The sequence below is a fragment of the Oryx dammah genome, unplaced genomic scaffold (assembly GCF_014754425.2).
Source record: "Oryx dammah isolate SB20612 unplaced genomic scaffold, SCBI_Odam_1.1 HiC_scaffold_28, whole genome shotgun sequence".
Classification (NCBI taxonomy): domain Eukaryota; kingdom Metazoa; phylum Chordata; class Mammalia; order Artiodactyla; family Bovidae; genus Oryx; species Oryx dammah.
Window position 1 is genome coordinate 12375081 of NW_024070212.1, and position 23029 is coordinate 12398109.

Sequence of the window (23029 nt, forward strand, 5' to 3'; positions counted from 1 at the left end):
TGGTTGAAACAAAGCCATGAACAGTGACCTTCCTGGGGGTTTCTTGGGGATCCTCCAAAGTCAAGGCCTCTGGACTGTGCCTCACAAACCACTGTGATGAGAACTGTAAGCCACTCCACCTCAGATTCTTTCTTTTTCCTCCACAGCAACTGAAATAAAATCTGTAATTTCCCTCCATCCTCCATGGACCACTCTCTTCAAAGGAGAGACTGTGACACTGACTTGCAAAGCATTTCCAATCAAAGCACCACAGAAAATAAAATGGTACCATTGGTATCTTCCTGGAGAAAGACAATATATGACAACAGAAAACACCTATGAAGTCCGTGAATCTGGAGGGTACAAATGCCAGGCCCAGGACTCACACTCAAGTGATCGTGTGGACTTAATCTTTTCTGCAGGTGGGAAAGAAATGAAAGAAAAAAAAGTTTAGGAATAATAAAGTGACTCAAAACCCAGCTGCATTTACTAATTCAAAAGCTATAGAAATAGGGCCCAAGAATTTATATATTTTACAAGCTTCTCAGGTAAAAGAAAATTTGAGAAGCAATTTATTTGAATGGTTTCTGAATCTATGTTTAGTTTGAGGCTTATAAAATTTATTTGGAATAAAAATCTATGTGAGGATTTATTAATATTTTATAGATAGGTAGATAGAAGATAGAGAGGGAGTAATTTCCATTTCTGTCCTAAAACCACCTATTTTGAATGAATTTGAGGCAGTATCTTTCTAGTTATAATATAATGCTCTTTAATTTAGGGAACAAGGAACAGTATAGTAGCAAAGAGCTAAGAAAATGTTTAGCCTTTTGACCTGACAATTTTTCTCTTAAGAATTTACCTTGTCTTAAAAATTTACTGAAATAGTCATAGATATATACAACCAAAATTGAAGAATCTTAAATAGTCAAGAAGAGAAAATTCATTAAATAAATTATCTTACTGCCATTGAAGGAAAATGTTGTGGTCATTGAAAACCAGGTTAAGGAGTGATATTGATGACATAGGAAAGTATTCATAGTAAAGTAAGTGAAAAGCAAGCTATCAAGTGGATAAATATTTTAATTTCATAAAAAGAAATATATACAGACTCATATACATGCACATAGATAAAAGAACTGGAAAAATATATGACAAAATCTGGTGAGTTGATAAGGTTAATTTGCATTTCTGTTTTAAGCATTTTCTCAAGCATATGTGTTCCTTTTAAAGCCAGGGAAAAAAAGGGATTTCCCTGGTGGTCCAGTGGTTAGGACTCTGCACTTTCATTTCAGGGAGCATGGATTTGATCCCTGGTTGGGGAACTAAGATCCCACAAGACATGTGGCATGGCCAAAAATAAATAAATTAAATAGATAAAATCAGAAAAAAAGAAATGATGATTACTTTAAGCATCCTTTTCCCTAGTTCCCAGTCTTATAAAATCTTTTAGAATAATAGTGAAAAGAGGGGAGAAACAATCTGAAGAAACAAACAACTCCCTTGCGTTTCCTACAGCCAACCTGATCCTGCAGGCTCCATCTGTTGTGTTTGAAGAAGACTCCGTGGTTCTGAGATGCCAAGCAAAGGCAAACATAGTACTGAATAACATGACATTGTACAAGAACGGGAAAATCCTGAAAATCCTTAACAAAACTTCTGACTTCCATATTCATCAAGCAAGTATGAAGGACAATGGTGAATATTACTGTAGTGGAGTTAAAGATACTCACTCGGTTTCTTCAAACAAAATTAAGATCGTAGTCCAAGGTACAGTGTTCTTTATTTTGTGAAATAGATTAGTCAAAATGAGGACTCCTGAGATTGTAGAGGATAAAAAGGGTGGTCTGAAATACTACTGAATCTCAGGGAGCATTCCTACAAGGAATAGAGAAAGTACTACTGTGCTTTGGAGGATATTAGTAATCAAAGGCAGCATCTTTTCCACCTGCTTTTGTATGTGCTGCTTGCGGCTGCTAAGGATGAACTGTGTTTTTCTCCAAAGCAGTTCCAAGCCTCACTTCCCTGAGAAATATCGTGATCCTTCTCTCTAGAGCTGTTTCCAAGTCCCGTGCTGAGAGCCAGCTCTACCCAGCCCACTGAGGGGCACACAGTGACCTTGACCTGTGAGAGCCAGCTCTCTCTACAGAGGCTAGAAGGCCAGCTCCAGTTCCGCTTCGTCAAACCATCCACGACATCAGAATGGAGAATCTCCCCAGAATTCCAGTTCTCTCCCATACGGAGAGAAAACTCAGGGTCTTACTGGTGTGAGGCACGGAGAATGAATTCCCTTGTCCAGAAACAGAGCCAGGAATTACAGATACAGGTACAAGGTGAGTGCTAGTGGGTTCTGAGATTTTCCAGAATGGGGCTGGGAAGGGCCGGGCAGAATGACACAGCAGTTTGTTTTTCTTTTAGTACTGTGAGACACAACTTGTTCTTTTTCCTCCAAAGTTAGGCTTCCTTGACATCATTTTTTTTTTTTCCTGGTGGGCCTGTAGGCATGGACTTCCCAGGTGGTGCTAGTGGTAAAGAACCTGCCTGCCAGTGCAGGAGACCTACGAGCCCTGGGTTTGATCCCTGGGTGGGGAAGATCCCCTGGAGGAGGGCATGGCAACCCACTCCAGTATTCTTGCCTGGAGAGTTCCATGGACAGAGGAGCCTGGCGGGCTACAGTCCATAGGGTCACAAACAGATGGACACAACTGAAGCGGCTGAGTACACACATGTACACTATAGGCATAAACCACAGAGCCCTTTGATTGAGCTAGATGGATTCTGCTCAGCCAGATGGACAGATTCTTAGAATGCTAGATGCCTGGAGGTGAGCACTTAAGAATAAGAAAACTAAAGGACAAGAGCTTGGGGAGCAAATATCTCTAACTGGATGTATTTAGGGATGATGTTGTTCCCACTGGGCTTCCCTGGTGGCTCAGATGGTAAAGAATCTACCTGCAATGCAGAAGACCTGGGTCCGATCCCTGGGTTGGGAAGATCCCCTGGAGAAGGGAAAAGCTGTCTGCTCCAGTATTCTGGTCTGGAGAAGTCCATGGACTGTACAGTCCATGGGGTCACAAAGAGTTGGACATGACTGAGTGACTTTCACTTTCACTTTGTACCCACTATTGCTTTTTCCTAAGTCTCTGAAACTGTATAGGTCTTCAAGCATGAATGCCACCCAATGGTCAAGTGCCTCTTCGGATTTATTTTGACCTATTGATATCTCATAGGAGCACTAGGACGAATGCAGATCTGGGGTGCATGCTCTCGTGAGTGAGGAAATAGTGAAAGTGGTTAGCATTCTCCATCAGTTTGCTCCCATTTCCAAGCAAAAGAGATGGTTTCATGTTTCTTCCAAACTGTCTGAAATTGAAAATGTTAGTTGCTCAGCCCTGTCCAGCTCTTTGCGACCCCATGGACTGCAGCCCACCAGGCTCCTCTGTCCATGGAATTCCCCAGGCAAGGATACTGGAGTGGGTAGTCATTCCCTTCTCCAGGGGATCTTCCCAACCCGGGGATCAAACCCAGGTCCCCCACATTGCAGGCAGATTCTTTACCATCTGAGCCACCAGGGAAGTCCTTGAAACTGTCTAGATATTAGGTATATGGTTTGGACTGGACAACTGAGAGGAAGCGGAGAGGTTGTCACTCAACAGTTGCAACACAGCGATTTCTAACATAGGATCTCCCTTCGTGTTACTGATGGAACCCAGACCCCAATCCTACTCCTTATCTGTTCCCAGGTATCTTCCCTTGTTCTTCAAGCCTCCAGGATGACTCAAAACAGCATTGCCCTTAGCCAATATCCTAGTGTAAAACCATAACCACCTGGAGTGTAGAACACTTTCATCCCAGATCTTCCTATTTTAGGAGGACTGTCACAGGTCCACCTCCTCTGACCATCTAACTGACAGGCAGAGGTGTTAAGACGTGCTTACTCCAGGGCAAGCTTGCTGTATATGTCAATGATTGATTTCCAGCAAAGCACCAAAGTTGTCCCAGCTTCAGAACAAGTACCTCCAGTGCCAAGTCTTCCTGTCCTTTGCCATCCTCACCACTTCAGTGTTGGGCACTGGGTGTAATTTCCAGGATGACTGGCCCACGTTCTGTCAGGTAGGGCATGAGGAGAGGCTGGGCATTTTATTCCCTGTGGAATAAATGGTTCCTGGTGGCTCAGATGGTAAAGAATCTGCCTGCAGTGTGGGAGACCCGGGTTTGATCCCTGGGTTGGGAAGATCCCCTGGAGAAGGGAATGACTACCCGCTCCAGTATTCTTGCCTGCGGAATTCCATGGACAGAGGAGTCTGGTGGACTCTAGTCCATGGAGTCACAAAGAGTTAGACAGGACTGAGCAACTAACACTTTCAATTTCAGGAACTGGCTCCACCAGTTCATTAGGAATTGAAGTTCTCTCAAACCATTGCCTCTCCAGCACTTTCTCCCTCTTTCCAAGCAGAAATCTCAATTCCACCCCAGGTCAACTTCCCATCAGGTCAGCAGACTTAGCCCTTCCCATTCTGTGACTCTTCTGTGTCTCATTCTGTGACACTCCTATGCCAAGAATCCCACATGTCATTTTTATTCACTTAGAAATTGTTCCTGATATCCGAATACACTCCCATTCAGAGTTCGTGTTTGAAGGTCAGGAGATGGTTCTCATCTGCTCAGTAAATGGATTTCCAAGGCCCACCACAGTCTCTTGGTACAAAAAACAACACAGACTGCGGAAGGACAGAGAGCTTCAAACTTCCTCAAAAACAGAATTCAAGGTCCCTGTGGTGCAAAACAGCGATGCTGGAGAGTATTACTGTATTGTCAGAAACGGTCGCTTTTCCGTTAAGAGCAACTCAGTGATCATCAGTGTGAAAGGTGTGTCTGCCAACTATCATTTGCAGAACAGCTTTTAAGATTTTGTAAAGACCATGATGTGGTTGAGTGGGAGTGGGTGTTGATTGTTGCCAATAATTTACTGCTATGAATAATCTGCCAGAAGTTAGACTAACAGCAGGGGGATTTAGGGGTAGAATGGGTTGTGGGAGCTTTTGGAAGCTCCTAGAAATGGAGGACAGAGAAAGTATTCAATGACTGGCATATGTGTGGGATCTTCATATTTAAAAATTTCTTTTTAAATGAAATGGTTCCTGAACAAATAGAATTTTAGAGCTGGAATGATCTGGGACCATGTCTCTTGATAAGAGGGCCCTCTTTCTCTTGTAGTAGGTCACATTCTCTCTGTGTCCTCACATAACCTTTCCTCTCTGTCCTTGAAGAGAGAGAGGTCTCTGGTATCTTCCTCTCCTATCTGTAAGGATGCCAGTCCTATCTGATTAGGGGATCAATCTTCTCTTATGACCTCATTTAACCTTTGTTGTTGTTCAGTCTCTAAGTTGTGTCTGACTCTTTGCAACCCCATGGACTGCAGCACGCCAGGTTCCCCTATGCTTCACTGTCTTCCAGAGTTAGTTCAAATTCATATCCAAAGAGTCAGTGATGCTATCTAACCATCTCATCCTCTGCCACCCCCTTTTCCTCTTGCCTTCAATCTTTCCCAGCATCAGGGTCCTTTCCAATGAGTTGGCTCTTCGCATCAGGTCGCCAAAGTATTGGAGCTTTAGCTTCAGCATCAGTCCTTCCAGTGAATATTCAGGATTGATTTTTCTTTAGAACTGACTGGTTTGATTTCCTTGCAGTCCAAAGGACTCTCAAGAGTCTTCTCCAGCACAACAATTTGAAAACATCAATTCTTCAGCACTCAGTCTTCTTTATGGTCCAGTTCTCACATCCGTACCTGGCTGACTACTGGAAAAGCTATATCACTGATGACTCTACAGACGTTTGTCAGTAAAGTGATATTTCTGCTGTTTAATATGCTGTCTTTTAGGTTTGTCATAGCTTTCCTTCCAAGGAAGGAAAGTAAGCGTGTTTTAATTTCACGGCTGCAGTTACCATCTGCAGTGATTTTGGAGCCCAAGAAAAGAAAATCTGTCACTGCTTCCACTTTTTCCCCCTTCTATTTGCCATGATCTTCATTTATTGAATGTTGAATTTCAAGCCAGCTTTTTCACTCTCCTCTTTCACCCTTTCATCAAGAGGCTCTTTAGCTCCTCTTTACTTTCTGCCATTAGAGTGGTGTCATCTGCATATCTGAGGTTGTTGATACTTCTCCTGGCAATCTTGATTTCAGCTTGTAATTCATCCAGTCTTGCATTTCACATGATGTGCTCTGCATATAAGTTAAATAAGCAGGGTGACAATATACAGTCTTGTTGTACTCTTTTCCCAATTTTGAACTAGTCCATTGTTCCATGTCTGGTTGTAACTGTTGCTTCTTGACCTGCATACAGGTCCCTCAGGAGACAGGTAAGGTGGTCTGATATTTCCATTTATTTCTTAAAAAAAAAAGTTTTATTTATTTATGGCTACACTGGGTCTTTGTTGCTGCATCTGGGCTTTCTCTAGTTGCAGTAGGGGCTACTCTTCATTGAAATGAGGGCTACTGTTTGTTGCAGCAGTAGCAGCCTTCTCATTGCAGTGGCTTCTTTTGTTAGGGAGTATGGGATCTAGGTGCTTGGGCTCAGTAGTTATGGCAAACAGGCCTAGTTGCTCCATGGCATGTGGGAATCTTCCTGGACCAGGGATCAAATCTGTATCCCCTGCATTGCAAGGCAGATTCTTAACCACTGGACCACCAGTAAAATCTGATATTCCCAGCTCTTTAAGAATTTTCCACATTTTGTTGTGAACTTCCATCCATCATTCTTCAGGCACTCTACCTACCAGATCTATTCATCACCTTCACTGTATAACCATGAGGGATTTGATTTAGGTCATACCTGAATGGTCTAGTGGTTTCCCTTACTTTCTTCAATTTAAGTCTGAATTTTGCAATAAGGAGCTCATGATCTGAACCATGGTCAGCTTAAGGTCTTGTTTTTGCTCACTGTATAGAGCTTTACAATCTTCAGCTGCCAAGAATATAGTCAATCATTTAACCTTAATTATTTCCTTAAAGGCTCTATCTCCAAATACAGCCACATTGGAGGTTATGACTTCAATATATGTATTAAAGAGGGACACAGTTCACTCCATAACACTGTCCCCATTGGCTTTGAATAAGTGTCTCTATCTTCTGGGCCTCATCCTTCAACCAGTTCAGATACTATCATACCCCTTAATATGTCTGCAACATCTCTTTCTCTCCTTTCTTGAACTCAGCATCTGTAGAACTCACCATTTTTCTCTTTTCTTTCTTTATCTGTTGAAATCCCATATGCTTGAGTTTCCAATCAATCATAGTAGTTCTCAAATAATTCCTCTATCCCAGGGTTATGGAGATATCTGTTGTTCCAATCAACAGTTAATTATTTTCAATAACCAATGTGCAAATCCATGTAGGATACAGCAACAGGTAGTAACATCAGTTACTCCAACCATGTAACTATGGTTACTACACCACCCCAAACTACCCTACCTCCTTTACCAGTATCTAACATCATCTTACCCTCAGTACTGTTAAGGTAGTTGTGGTAGTGACAGGAAAATAGCTTCAATAGAACCCTGTGCTGTTCCCTTCATTGGTGACAAGCTCCAGTTCCCCTTTTAAGGAGTCGATGTTATTTAACTTTGGAACAGGAGTCAGGAGACAGACTTAGGTCCTGTCTGGCCCTGAAAACATCCTGATGAGTTACCACAGACAGCTCTCTTAACCTCTTCCTGACTCAGTTTTCTCACCTATAAATAGAGAGTGTCGGGCTGGATACAGGGAGAGTGTAGGAACGGAGGAGATTCTAGAAGAGTATGTGAATGTAGTACAGAAAAGAGAAAGGGGCAGAGGCCTGAGGCCAATCCCAGCAAAGGGAAAAAGCAAGGGCTGACAGGAAGACCAAGAGTGGCTTGGGCACGTGAGGGGACGAATCTTCCAAGTCATATGGTAGAGAGAAGGAGCAAGGTAAATGTGTCAGTCTGACGGTAGCAAACTCAGGGATTTCTTCCCCAAGAACATCATTTCCCCTGGAAAATGGGAGTCAGGTCACCTAACTAGGGGAGATAGGAGAGAAGGGCCAGGTCTGATGGAGAAGGCGAAGACAACATGGAGAAGAGGAAAGAGCTGGGGAGCAAAGTCGGGAGACGGTGGGCTGCCCTGAAAGCCAGTGGACATGAGACTGGACATTTCATTAGCCGCTGATTGACAGCTTCAGGAAGTGCCGGGGGCAACTGTTAACTAAGTTTTTCTCTCCCTCAGTCCCTGTGTCTCAACCTGTCCTCACTCCCAGACCTCCTGGGACCTGGACTCTCGTGAGAGAGATGAGCCTTCAGTGTGAAGTTCAGAGAGGTTCTCTGCCCATCTGGTACCAGTTTTTTCATGAAGACGTGTTGCTTAAGGAGATAAAATCCAATTCAGAGAGAAAAATGTTCCACAGATTGTCGCCGACTGAAAAGCCCTTTGGAAACTACTACTGTGCAGCTGACAATGGCCTTGGCCCTCAGAGGAGTGCGGCTGTGAGTAAGTAAGCCTCCCTATCATTAGTAAGCCCAGGGTCTGCTAGAGACCTATACTAGGCCTCTATCCCTGACTGCCCCAGAAATGTGTTCCCACCTTCAGTGTCCCCTCCTTTTTCATCTGGCCAAACCAATGTTCTTCTCAACACCCAAGCTCACTGAGACAGCTACCTGCTGCTTTTGAGCCTGGTTCCTTCAGAAGCCCATGTGCCCCTGTGCCACTGTGCCCCTGTGCCACTGTGCCCCTGGCTGCCTGCACAGCAGCTCTGTCTTTCCTGGACCCCAATCTCTGAGGAGTCAAGTGCTTCTCTCTTTTTGTCCTCTTGTCTTGTGAACCGCACCCCCCAGCCCACCCAGATTCCTGAGTTCATCCATTACACTGTCCCCTGTAGCCACAAAATCAGTTCTCCCTGAGGCACAGATTTGTCTCTTGTCCCTTTCATATCAGATACTGATCATTTACAGTGTACAAAACCAGGTAAGATGTAAAGACAAGGAGCATGATCATAGTTACTCCAAATATGACCCTCTTTTTAAGAAAATGTTTATCGGAGTGTAGTTGAATTACAGTGTTTTATGTTAGTTTCAAGTGTACCGCAAAGTGGATCAGTCATACATAAATATATACACATTCATTTTTAGATTCTTTTCCAATATAGGTCATTACAGAATATTGAGTTAAGTTCCCTGTGCTTTACAGTAGTCTTTATTAGTTATCCCTTTTATATATAGTAGTAATCTATATGTCGGTCCCGATCACCCAGTCTATTCTCTCCGTCACTTCTTTACCCCCTGGTAACCACAAGTTTACCATAAGTAAACCATAAGTTTAATTCAACATAACCACATTGAGTAAGCTCTTTTAGAGTTGGTTAGGTAGCAATGTGAGAGGGGCCCAAATGGGGAAGGGCTGGCAGCAGATCAAGGGATAACCACTGTGAGCCAAGAGGAACTCACCTCTGCTTGCCTGATTTAAGGCCCTAAAGGTGAATGTCAGCTCAAAATCAAGTTAGATAGGTTTCAGTTGAGCCCTGAATCTCAGTTTTGTGTCGTCTATGTGTGGCCAAAGTCCAAGCCCAATTTAAGGGAGCAGTGTGATTTGGGTTTGTACAGATGGTAGAGTCCAGTCCTGGCTGGTCCTGGAAGCAAACTATTTTCTCTTCTGTTTGGAAAAATAGGAAACAAGCAGAGAAAGGCTGGAGATAAGCCAGAATGCAGCTCCTCCCACAATAGATATACAAAAGGTTTTAAAGGAAAGGATCAGGGAACCCTGGAAGGAGACATCAAATGAAAGAGACAGAGAAGCTGTGCTCCTGACATCCACAGACCCAAGGAATCTGGAGGCAGGATGTCATCATCAGATGCTCTCAGAGATGCACAAAGTTCTATGGAATGGCTCCTTTATCCACCTCCTAAGTAATTACTTCATATATTCAGTATGCCAGACTATACTGACATCTAAGGATACAGAGACTAGACCAACACTGTAGGAGTGTTTAACAAAGTAAAACCAAGTGAGGGAGAGTTTTAAGCAAAAGACAGTAGAGGCCAAGTCAGAGAAGGCAGAGCTGATATATGATGAAAGATAAGAATTGAGTCACATCCCGTGAATTTAGCCACAAAGCACTGAAAAGGAAAGCGGAAGAATACAGATGAGAACCTGCTTTGATAGCTGGGTTTGATGGGTGCCTCACCACGTACTAGCTATGCAGTTTAACCCCAGTGGGCCTCAGTTTCCTCATCTGTGAAATAAAGACAGTGATAATAGCTTCTCAGGATTTTTTTGATCATTAAATTAGTGTTTGCCTACATATGTTTACAAATAATATATGATAAACGCACACCAGACACATAGTTAAAAACATTATATTATATCATGTGAGTGAGTGAGTGAAGTCACTCAGTCATGTCCAACTCTATGCAACCCCATGGACTGTAGCCTACCAGGCTCCTCCATCCATAGAATTTTCTAGGCAAGAGTACTGGAGTGGGTTGCCATTTCCTTCTCCCATATTATATCATAAGTATCTATTATTATCACCATTATCATTATAATGACAAGCATGAAAAATCAACTTTAGTATGTTGGTGGGGATAAAAACAAGATTGTATTGAGCAAAAGATCAGAGTGAGAAAAAAGTAGAGACAATGTTTCTTCTATGAGTCTTTCCACAGAAAAGAAACAAACATTGAACATTAAATGCAAATAGGGTTTTGTTTTGCTGTTTTACTAAAGGGGAGAGGATTAAACACATCTAAGTGGTGTTTGGAGGAAGTGAATAGATGCAGAGAATTTATATCTGGGACACATGGAGGTGAGCTCAGGGTCAAGAAAGAGCAGGATCCTCCTTGAGTTGGTGGAGGGGCAGCTTTTCCAAGGTCACCAGACAGGGGAGAAGCAAGGGGCTGATGCAGGTAAACGGTGTGAGTCTGGTGGCAGCAAAATAAGGGACTTCCTTAATAACATCAACTCCTCTGAAAAATGGGAGTGAGGTGACCTTAACAAGGGGAGACAGGAGAGGAGAAGGGCTAGTCTAACGGGAAAGGAGAAGACCAACAAGGAGAACAGGAGACAGCTAGAGAGAAAAGCCAGGGAGGCTCTGAGGTGCCCTGACGGCCAGTGTACATGAGCCTGAACATTTCACCAGCCGCTGATTGACAGCTTCCAAAAGTGGCAGAAGCAACTGCTGACTAAGGTTTTTCTCTCCCTCAGTCCCTGTGTCTAAACCTGTCCTCACCTTCAGCTCTCCTGGGACCAGGACTTTTGTGGGAGAAGAGATGAGCCTTCAGTGTGAAGTTCAGAGAGGTTCTCTGCCCATCTGGTTCCAGTTCTTCCGTGAAGGTGTCTTGCTCCAAAAGAGAGAAGCCGTTTCAGGGATAACAGTGTCCTATAGCTTCTTTCTGATCGCAGAGCATTCTGGGAACTACTACTGTACAGCTGACAATGGCTTTGGCCCTCAGAGCAGTGAGACCATGAGCCTCTCTGTCACCGGTAAGCCCTAGGTTCCGTTGGTGACCCATCCCTGGCCTCCATCCTTGTGAAAGTGAAAGTCGCTCAGTCGTGTCCAGCTCTTTGTGACCCCATGGACTGACTATACAGTGCATGGAATTCTCCAGGCCAGAATACTGGAGTGGGTAGCCTTTCCCTTCTCTGGAGTATCTTCCCAACCCAAGGATCAAACCCAGGTCTTCCACACTGCAGGCAGATTCTTTCCCAGCCCAGCCACAAGGGAAGGCTGGCCGGTATCCTTGACCCCTCCAGAAATGTGTTCCCACCTCCAAGTTTCCCCTGCTTCTTCCTCTGGCCATTCTCAATACCTAGGTTCTCTTGAGACAGCTGTCTGTTGCTTTTGAGCCTTGTACTGTGAGCAACTCAGATGTTATCACACCCCTAGCTTCCTGCAGAGCAGCTCTCTCTCTCCTGGACCCCAACTCTGAGGAGCCAAATGCTTCTCTTTTTCTGTTCTCTTGCCCTACTAATCCACAGATTCATGATTTTCATTAATTACATTGTTTCCCATAGCTACAAAATCAGTTCCCAGGGTCACTGAGTTGCCACTTGTCCCTTTCCTATCAGATACTCCTAGATGGTTCAGTGGTAAAGAATCCACCTGCCAAAGCAGGAGATACAGGAGGTGCTATTTTGATTCCTGGGTTGGGAAGATAGTCTGGAGTAGGAAATGGTAACCCTCTCCAGTATTCTTGCCTGAAAATATGCCATGGACAGAGGAGCCTGGTAGGCTGCAGTCCATGTGGTCTGCAGTCCATGTGGGCCTGACTGAGCAACTGAGCATGCAAGCACTGATCATTTACAGATACAAAACCATAAAAGATACAAAGACAGGGAGCAGGATCATAGTGATACCAAAGATGTCCTTCTTGAGTAAGCACTTTTAGAGTTGGTTAGGCAGCAGTGTGAGAGGACACAGAGGGGAGGGGCTGGAAGCAGGGCAAGGGGCATCCATTCTGAGTCAAGAGGAATTCACCTCTGCTTGCTTGGCTTAAGGTCCCAAAGTCCATGAAGGTGACTATCAGCTCAGTATGGAGTTAAAATGGTTTCTGTTGAGCCTTGAATCTCAGGTGTTTTTTTTTTTTTTGCCATCTGTGTATGGCCAAACTCCAAGCCCAATTTTAGGGGGCAGTGTGATTTGTGCTCTCCTGAGGGCCAGTGAACAGAAGACTGGATATTTCACTAGTCACTGATTAGCAGCTCTAGGCAGTGGCAGAAGCAACTGTTGACTAAGGTTTTCTCTCCCTCAGTGCCCGTGTCTCAACCTGTCCTTACGCTCAGCCCTCCTGGAACCCGGACTCTTGAGGGAAATGAGGTGAGACTGCAGTGTGAAGTTCAGAGAGGGTCTTCGCCCATCTGGTACCAGTTTTTTCATGAAGATGTGTTGCTCACAAAGATAGAAGCTACTTCATGGAGAACAAAGTCCTATAGCTTCTCTGTGACTGCAGAGCATTCTGGGAACTACTACTGCACAGCTGATAATGGCCTTGGCCCTCAGAGCAGTGAGACCATGAGCCTCTCTGTCATTGGTAAGCTCTGGATTCCTGCTAGTGACCCATCCCTGACCCAGATCCTTGTCATGCCAACTCCTTTCAGAGATGTTCATGGACCTTCCAGTTCCCTACCCCATCAACTTAATGCCCATCTTGTTTCCCTTCTCAAAGAACCATCTATCTGTGGGCTTCACTCCTCATTCAGCCCTCACTCAACCAGGCCCCTAAGATAGCTCAACACATGCCCCCACTTTTACCAAATGAATTTATTTTCTCAAAAGTCCCTGGTGGCTCAGATGGTAAAGAATATGCCTGCAATGCAGAAGACCCAGTTTCCAGCCCTGGGTCAGGAAGATACCCTGGAGTAGGGAATGGCAACCCAGTCCAGTATTCTTGCCTGGAAAATTCCATGGACAGAGGAGCCTGGCTGGTTACAGGCCATGGGATCACAAAGAGTTGGACATGACTGAGAGACTAACACTTTCGTATTCTCAAATTATATTTTCAGGGCCTGTTTGTTCAGTCTCCAAGCCAATTTCTCTTAACTGGATGCACAGAAGCATCTCATATCTCCCCACTAATACCTACATATTAATTTAGCTACAAGTTCAGACATATGGACATATAGTGGGCAAGAGCTTACTTTCTCCAAAGGGTTCTGAAGTAGTTTAGACTCTTGCTGCTGCTGCTGCTGCTGTTAAGTCGCTTCAGTCATGTCAGACTCTGTGTGACCCCATAGACAGCAGCCCACCAGGCTCCCACGTCCCTGGGATTCTCCAGGCTGGAGTGGGTTGCCATTTCCTTCTCTAGTGCATGAAAGTGAAAAGTGAAAGTGAAATCGCTCAGTCGTGGGTTGTGGGTTCTCCACACAGGAGTGGGTTGCCATTTCCTTCCCCAGTGCATGAAAGTGAAAAGTGAAAGTGAATAGTGAAAGTGAAGTCGCTCAGTCGTGTCTGACTCTTAGCGACCCCACGGACTACAGCCTACCAGGCTCCTCCATCCATGGGATTTTCCACTGGAGTAGGGAAGGCCAGTGCCTTTTCCACTGGAAGGCCATTGCCTTCTCCAGTTCAGACTCTTACAGTAGGTTTAAAGAGGGCTGAAAGTGAAAGGAAGGGAGGAAATGGTTTCCTGGAAGCCAACTCACTGGTTTTTCTGGGGTTTCTGGAATCTTTTGACTTAACCCAGTAATAACACAAGTGTCATTTCTTTGTATTATGTTCTCTACAGTTTTGTTGCAGTATGACATACATTTGTAAATGTATATGAATCATCAGTGTACAGTTCATGGTTGCCTATAGAACCATGAAAAATTGTCATTTTAGGAGCAAAATTGCTTCCATTTACTCTTGGAATTTTCATGTAGAAGAGAGTGAACGTTCAGTTTTCTTTTCAGAGAAGCAGAAAGAAAGACAGAGAAATCTTGAGTCAGATGTATAAGATCATTTTAGATAAGAAATAAAAAGACCTTGATGCCCCTGAGGGGTGAGGGTTTGCTAAGTAAATCCAGGGAATTGAAAAAAAAAAAAAAAAAGGAAGACAACATATCCAGATTCACAGAATAAGAACTGAGAGGTTTCTCAGAATTCAACTTATTTCTTAAAAACAGGTTGTATTGATGCTTGATGAACTAGATGCTTTCATTATTATCTACTTCTAGCCCTGTCATCTGTTTTCTTTCTCTGTCTTTCTGCCCCATTTTTCGTGTTGCTCCGAAGTACTTTCCATTCTCATTCTTAAGACTCTATCTTATGACTTATCTTGCCTCAGACCTCCTGCAAATTTCATCATTGACTGTCTTAGACTTTGGAATAGGACATCCTGCTCTGTATTTCAACGTCTGCCCCAACTGCCAGTGCTGTATGGCTTGCTACCAAAGCAGTGCTTCTAACAAGTCTAATTAGCCAAGTAGCCTTACTCTAAGACACCTCGCAAGCCACAGGGAAGTCTATATATGAAATGTTCTTAAACCAACTGCCCACCTCCAGTTCAACAAGTGGTGGCAGAGGGAGCAGGGTCAATTGGGACAATATAACATATAACGAACTACATTGAGGAAAATAGTTTTTCTAGGAATGATATACACAGCAGGACTTCTGAGGTTTCCTAGAAAGAGCCAGTGTACATGTAAAACATCTTGCTTGAGTTGCATGATATCAGTGTGGATGAGAGTATCTGAATTCTAGCCCTAGTTGTGAAAATAGCTAGTTCATAATTTAGGCAAAATTTTAAAATATTCTTTGTCTTACTGTTTTCACTTTCTCTTGAAAGTTAGATAAGACAGTAATTACTGTCTCTTAAAGCCCCAGAATTTTGTGATTTGAGTTGGAATAAGAACCCAAAGGTAATGAATTCACGATTCTCTGAAAGAAATGAGGTGAGGGTCCGTGGGTGTCCCTTTTTTTACCTGGAAAAGCAAAGGAGAGCATCACTTTGACAGAGTCTCATCATCCTTCAAGGTGGTGGGGAGGAGTTAGGGGAGTCACTTTCAGGGTTTGAGAAACAGGAATTAGTCAGAGTATGATGGTTAACTACAAGCGTGGTCTGGTCAGAACTTTAAATTAGGCAAGTTCCTGTTATGGTATGTGGTCTTAGGAATGCATGAGTCCATCTGGAGTCCTTATTACTGCGATCCTATCTTGAAACTGATCAGTCTGAACGATCACTTGCTCCTTGACAGTTCTTGTTTCAGATCATAGTAAAACATGACCAAAGGAAGACACTGCCCTTATATAAATTGCTGAGTAGAGAGATTATTTATGAAATGTAAATGCTCTGAGATTCAAACTCTAAAGCCTGAAGCTGAGCTATCGAGGAAAGTCCCAAGTCCTAAAGACATCCTCTTCCTCATGATCGTTTTATTTTCTTCTCAAACTGAATGTTATCTAAATCCCTTTTACTTCTTGTTTCATGTGTATCTTCCTCAATACCAGAGTGTAAGCTTCAAGAAAATGGAACCTTTTTAATTTTGGTCTGCTCTGCATCCCTGTGCTTACTCGGTGTCTGGCACAAAGTAGGTCTTCAGTGAGTATTTGTAATTCCATGAACAAAAAGTCTTTTCAGATGAGATGAGGAAGAAAAGATGAGGGAGAGAACACTGGTCTTCACATCTGCTTATACCAACTGAACAGAAATAAATGAGCCTTAAATTAACACACAAATTGAGCAGCTTCACACTGAGCCATGCAGACTTTCTGACAAAATAATTTGTTTTGTGTGTTTTTTTTTTCTTTTTGAGGGAATATACACCAAAGAGAAGACATGGAAATTTCGTGGGAATATAAACTGATAAGATATGCCCATTTTGAATCTATCCACACACACATACACAGAGCATTCTCAAGCAAATACAAGAGTCTGAATATAATTTTATTCATTGAACTATAAGCCATAAACATAAGAAGTCTAATGTGGGAATTTTTGCTTCGATGCATCTAAAACTGTATCAGGGAGAGAAAAGCCACAAAATTCCTAATACCTTTAAGAACAAGAATTTTTTTAGAAATAAAAAAGTTTTCTGGATATTCTTAATACAATTAAAGAAAATATGGACTTATGGACTCCAGGGGGAGAAAAATACAATGGGGAAATTAATGACATTAAAGAAGAGACAAATCTTATCAGAAAAGAAAAGAAAAACAAGAATATATATATATATATATATATATATATCAGAGTTCAGGAGAAAAAACAAAGAAAACAATAAAGTTACTTTAGAAATAAAATCCAAATTTGAAGGAGAAGGAATAAAATGCATACTTCTGAAATCTGTTAATGGAATGGAGTTGGTATGAGAAAATAATATGGAACCCAAGGTAGAAAGACACAGAAAAAGGCAAAAGGAAAAAGAAATTAAAATATGGAGATCAGACAATGAAGACCACAAGTGCCAATAATTAAGTGTCTAAAGAGAGAAACAAAACTCAAAGATTTAATTAAAAATTTCTTGACTTGAAGAAAACTTGAGTATATAGATTAAAAGACATATCTTGATGAGGTTATTGATTTTCAAGGCTAAAAATATATACGTGCATATGTGTGAGTATGTGTGTGTGTGTGTGATCATGGTGAAAAAAAAAAACAAAAATGAGTCATCTCAGAAAGAAAAATATTAATTGGTCTTAGATTTTACATAGAAGTCAATACTAAAAGAGAGAAACAATGTTCAGACTCACAGTTTCAGAGGAGAAATGAGAATTGGGAATTTTATCAATAACCCCAGATATACAGATGACACCACCCTTATGGCAGAAACTGAAGAAGAACTAAAGAGCCTCTTGAAAGTGAAAGAGGAGAGTGAACAAGTTGGCTTAAAGCTCAGGGCAAGGACAGGATGATATGAGAGAATGGCATTGAAACATGTAAAATATCATATGTGAAACGAATTGCCAGTCCAGGTTTGATGCATGATATAGGGTGCTCGGGGCTGGTGCACTGGGATGACCCAGAGGGATGGGATGGGGAGAACATGTATACTCATGGCGGATTCAAGTCAATGTGTGGCAAAACCAATACAATACTGTAAGGCAAAATAAATAAATTAATTAAATAAAAAAAAAAAAACCCTCAACATTCAAAAAACAAAGATCATGGCATCCGGTCCCATCACTTCATGGTAAATAGATGGGGAAATAGTGGAAACAGTGAGAGATTTTATTTTTCTGGGCTCCAAAATCACTGCAGATGGTGACTGCAGCCATGAAATTAAAAGACACTTACTCCTTGGCAGGAAAGTTATGACCAACCTAGATAGCATATTCAAAAGCAGAGACATTATTTTGTCAACAAAGGTCCATCTAGTCAAGGCTATAGTTTTTCCAGTAGTCATGTATGGATGTGAGAGTTGGACTGTAAAGAAAGCTGAGCGCAGAAGAGTTGATGCTTTTGAACTGTGGTGTTGGAGAAGACTCTTGAGAGTCCCTTGGACAGCAAGGAGATCCAACCAGTCCATCCTAAATGAGATCAGTCCTGGGTGTTCATTGGAAGGACTGATGCTGAAGTTGAAACTCCAATACTTTGGCCACCACATGCGAAGAGTTGACTCATTTGAAAAGACCCTGATGCTGGGAAAGATTGAGGGCAGGAGGAGAAGGGGAAGAGGTAGGATGAGATGGTTGGATGGCATCACCAACACAATGGACATGGGTTTGGGTAGACTCTGGAAGTTGGTGATGGACAGGGAGGCCTGGTGTGCTGCAGTTCATGGGGTCGCAAAGAGTCAGACATGACTGAGCAACTGAACTGAACTGAACTGAACTGATATCAAATCAAAAAGACATTTTCAAATGTGCAAGGATTTAAAGAACTTAGTACTCATTAACCCCTCTTGAAAAATTATTTGATGACAAACACTAGCCCAGCAGAGATAAGAATCAATATAAAAGACTCAAAATGAAGAAACCATGATATGAAAAGTGAATACTGAATCTATTCACATCAGTACGTCTCAGCCTTGGCTGCGTATGAGATTGATGTTGATGTATGGAAGAACCATCACAATATTATAAAGTAATTATCTTCCAATTAAAAATTAAATTAAATTAAAAAAGAGTCACCTAGGAATATTGAAAAAGATATTTTACTAAGCTCTCTCCAGACCAGTTTAGTTCAGAATCTTTCAGATGAGGCCTCATAATCCTTTTTTTTAAAAAAACACATCCTCAGTTGACAATATTGTACAAATAGGGTTGAAAATCACTGATTAAGACATAAAAATAAAGGTTAGGCAATATAAGAGTTATGGCTACAGAATAGAAAGCAACTATTATAAATGCTAGAACAGTAAAAGGTGACAAAGGTCCAGCTAGTCAAAGCTGTTTTCTCCAGTAGTTGCGTATGAATGTGAGTTGGACCATAACGAAAGCTGAGCACCAAAGAATTGATGCTTTTGTACTGTGATGTTGGGGAAAACTCTTGAGAGTCCCTTGGACTGCAAGGAGATCCAGCCAGTCAATCCTAAAGGAAATCAGTCCTGAATATTCATTGGAAGGACTGACCCTGAAGCTGAAACTCTAGTACTTTGGCCACCTGATATGAAGAACTGACTCCATTGGAAAAGACTCTGATGCTGGGAAAGATTGAAGGCAGGAGGAGAAGGGGACAACAGAGGATGGGATGGTTGGATGGCATCACTGACTCAATGGACATGAGTTTGAGCAAGTTCCGGGAGTTGGCGATGGACAGGGAAACCTGGTGTGCTGAAGTCCATAGGGTCACAAAGAAGTGGACACAACGGAGTGAATGAACTTAACTGAACTAAAAACAGTTAAAAAAAAAAACATGTAACAAAGAAAAATCAGTCAGAGGGAATAGAGGAGATAAAAAAACAAACAATTTTCTTCTTGTTTCATAACGGAGGACAAAAATTCATGTGGTAATTTAGAAAAATTAATGACAGATTCAAGAATTTTCACTTTGCAAATAATTTCTGAATACTTTTATAGACTGCAACTCATCATTAATGGATTATAATTCACTAGCAGTCCATAAAAAATCAGTAAAGTGTAAGGTTCCCATAGGATAGAATAAGTAAATTCTTCAGACAAACAACTGTAAAGTTTAAGACTAGGAAAAGAGAAATAATAGGGAAAATAAGTCTGTGTGTTTATGTGACTGCAATTGATCAGAGAGTGGGGAAAGGAGACTCTTATAAACCATGAGTGTAAGTGCAAATTGGTTGGAACTTTTTGAAGAGCACATAGCGTTATATATCATTATTTGAATGCTTATATCGCAGTTCCAGAAATCCCAGTTGTAAGAATTTATCCTAAGAAATGTATTGACAAAGCACAATGATATATATACAGAATTGTGTATAGAGCCTTATTCAAAATTAGAAAATGATAGCAACCTAAAGTTCCATAAAGGGGAATTGCTTAAATGTGTTACAGTAAATTCATACTGTGGGATGCTTTGTGGTTGTTAAAAATAACCAAACAATATTTACCCTAAAATATCAAATTTTAAATTTAAAAGAGTTGCTTTTATGCATGTAAATTATACCTCAATAAAACTTATTTTTTAAGTGAGTGAGATAGATCCTTAAGTGATAACATAGAATGATGGTCATGATATTTTGCTAATTGGAAAAATCAGCTGGTAGACCAGTATGTATCTTGTGCTCCCATGCATATATGTGGGTTTTTTACGTGTTTATTTGTGTTGATAAGACTGAGTGTTCCTACACATAGAAAAGATCTAGAAATTGTCACCAAATTATCAACAGAGGTAACCTCTGGAAAATAAAAATAGAGGAAATGGGAAAAGATACTGATATCAACTAACTCTTTTTTGCTTTCAGTTCCAGTATCTCGCCCTGTTCTCATGCTCAGGGCTCCCAGGGCCCAGGCTGTGGTGGGAGACGTGGTGCAGCTTCACTGTGAGGCCCAGAGGGGCTCTCCCCCGATCCTGTACCAGTTTTATCATGAGGATGTCACCCTTGGGAGCATCTCAAGTCCCTCTGGAGGGGGTGTTTCCTTCAACCTCATTCTGAAGACAGAGCATTCTGGGAACTACTTCTGTGAGGCCAACAATGGCCAGGGGGTCCAGCGCAGTTACACAGTGTCACTCAGCGTCAAAGGTAAGTAGACCCAACTGCAGCACAACCAGAGACAGACCATCTCCCCCACCTTTCCCAGTAGCCGAGATTGGAGGTACCCCAGGGACACTTGCTGTGGGACATCATTGCTAGCCTGCTGTCTACACAGCCTCCATCTAAGAGTTCTGTATTCTACATTTTTAGGAACTTGAGCCTTCCTTTTGCTTGCTTTGCCTCTCCTGGTAGCAACACTGCAGCCATTGTGACCCAACGTATCCTAATGTAGGAATAAAGGCTTTTCAAATGCAAGTTGCATTCTGGCCAACAATGATCAGCAAAAAATGTTTAAAAGAAATTATAAAGTTCAACCTGTCTCAGTTCAGTTCAGTCACTCAGTCGTGTCTGACTCTTTGCGACCCCATGGATCGCAGCACGCCAGGCCTCTGTGTCCATCACCAACTCCCGGAGTTCACTCAGACTCACGTCCATCGAGTCAGTGATGCCATCCAGCCATCTCATCCTCTGTTGTCCCCTTCTCCTCCTGCCCCCAATCCCTCCCAGCCTCAGAGTCTTTTCCAGTGAGTCAACTCTTTGCATGAGGTGGACAAAATACTGGAGTTTCAGCTTTAGCATCATTCCTTCCAAAGAAATCTCAGGGCTGATCTCCTTCAGAATGGACTGGTTGGATCTCCTTGCAGTCCAAGGGACTCTCAAGAGTCTTCTCCAACACCACAGTTCAAAAGCATCAATTCTTCGGTGCTCAGCCTTCTTCACAGTTCAACTCTCACACCCATACATGACCACAGGAAAAACCATAGCCTTGACTAGATGGACCTTTGTTGGCAAAGTAATATCTCTGCTTTTCAATATGCTATCTAGGTTGGTCATAACTTTCCTTCCAAGGAGTAAGCACCTTTTAATTTCATGGCTGCAGTCAGAAGAGATTAGTTGGGGTTTCCTCTGTCTGTCACACCCCACTCCAGTACTCTTGCCTGGAAAATCCCACGGATGGAGGAGCCTGGTAGGCTGCAGACCATGCGGTCGCTAAGATTCGGAAACAACTGAGCGACTTCACTTTCACTTTTCACTTTCATGCATTGGAGAAGTAAATGGCAACCCACTCCAGTGTTCTTGCCTGGAAAATCCCAGGGACAGAGAAGCTTGATGGGCTGCCGTCTATGGGGTCTCGCAGAGGTGGACACGACTGAAGTGACTTAGCAGCAGCAGCAGCAACTATCTGTCAATCAATAATAAAGCCAACTCATTCTTTCACAGGCCCATAAATTTTGATCTAGCCTTTCCTGCCACTGTCCTAGGGCAGCTCAGATCCTCACCCTGAACTCCTGCTAAAAGGCTTCTCAACACCATTCTCCTGAATTCTCTCTTACCTGTCATTCAGCAGTAGCACTCTCTCCCACCTGCCATTATGGGCTGGCCTCCTAGTCGTGCCCACTTTCAGTGCAAGCTTGACACCACTCTCATAGTCTTCCACTCTACACTCTGTCATCATTCTATCACTGTAATATCCACATGGATGACCCACTCAACACCATGGCTTGTCATCCTTCCCACAACTCTCATCCACTCCCCGTACACACACTGCTCCAATTACCTGACCACAGCCTTCTATCCTTCCGCTTGTTTCTTCAACTCCTCTAATTACTATTGTCCTCCGACCTCAACAGAACTCCCAGTTCATTAACACCTTTACTTCTTCCCAGACAATCACACCCTTGGCTCCCAACCACCCTATTGGGTGTTTGTCTTTGTATCCATCCAGTAACTTATCCTTCCTCTTCCTAAGGCACAGAATAGAAGACTGCTTCCTATAAAAGGTGAAAATCTCCATCTCATTTCTATAATAGCATCTTTGCTTGCATTCTCAGACAATTTGAACAACTTTCTCTCTTATGTCCCTTAACACCTACTCTATAGGATCCTTCTTATTGAGTTTAACATGCTATATCTCCCCCATGTCTAAGGGGGGAAAACCCCATTTGATTTCATTTGTGCCTCCAGTTGGGCTTCCCAGGTGGTAAAGAATCTGCCTGCTGATGCAAGAGACACAAAAGACATGACTTTGGTCCCTGGGTCAGGAAGATCCTCTATAGTAGGAAATGGCAACTCATTCCAGCATTCTTGCCTGGGAAATTCTATGTACAGAGAAACCTGGCAGGCTACAGTCCATGGGACCACAGAGCTGGACATGACTGAGCAACCGAGTACACATCCCTCCAGCCACTGTTCTCGTCTGACTAAATTTCCAAAAGAAGAGTCAGTTGCACAGGTTGCCTCCATTTCCTTTTTACCCGCTAGGATTAAACCTTGGTTTCTTCTGAACTTTATACCAAAATTATTCTTACAAAAGTCACCAATGACCCCCATGGCTTTAAATCCAATGGCCATTTTCCAATCCTCACCTTACTTGATCTCTCAGAAACGGTCCATGTTGTCTATCTTTCTATTCTTCTGGGAACCATCCCTTCCTTGTCTTCAGTGACTTCACTGTCT

At 42.5% G+C, this 23029-nt stretch overlaps 1 protein-coding gene across 1 annotated transcript in view; it reads left to right on the forward strand.

Moving 5' to 3' along the window:
• Positions 1-298: 298 nt before the first annotated feature.
• FCRL5 (Fc receptor like 5) overlaps positions 299-23029 on the forward strand; it is a 41548-nt gene continuing 18817 nt past the window's right edge. The window contains exons 1-8 of the mRNA XM_040229912.1: positions 299-401; positions 1393-1749; positions 2034-2312; positions 4606-4848; positions 8222-8482; positions 11192-11470; positions 12739-13017; positions 20282-20560. Coding sequence (XP_040085846.1) covers positions 299-401; positions 1393-1749; positions 2034-2312; positions 4606-4848; positions 8222-8482; positions 11192-11470; positions 12739-13017; positions 20282-20560 — 2080 coding nt within the window. The remainder of the gene's footprint in view (positions 402-1392; positions 1750-2033; positions 2313-4605; positions 4849-8221; positions 8483-11191; positions 11471-12738; positions 13018-20281; positions 20561-23029) is intronic.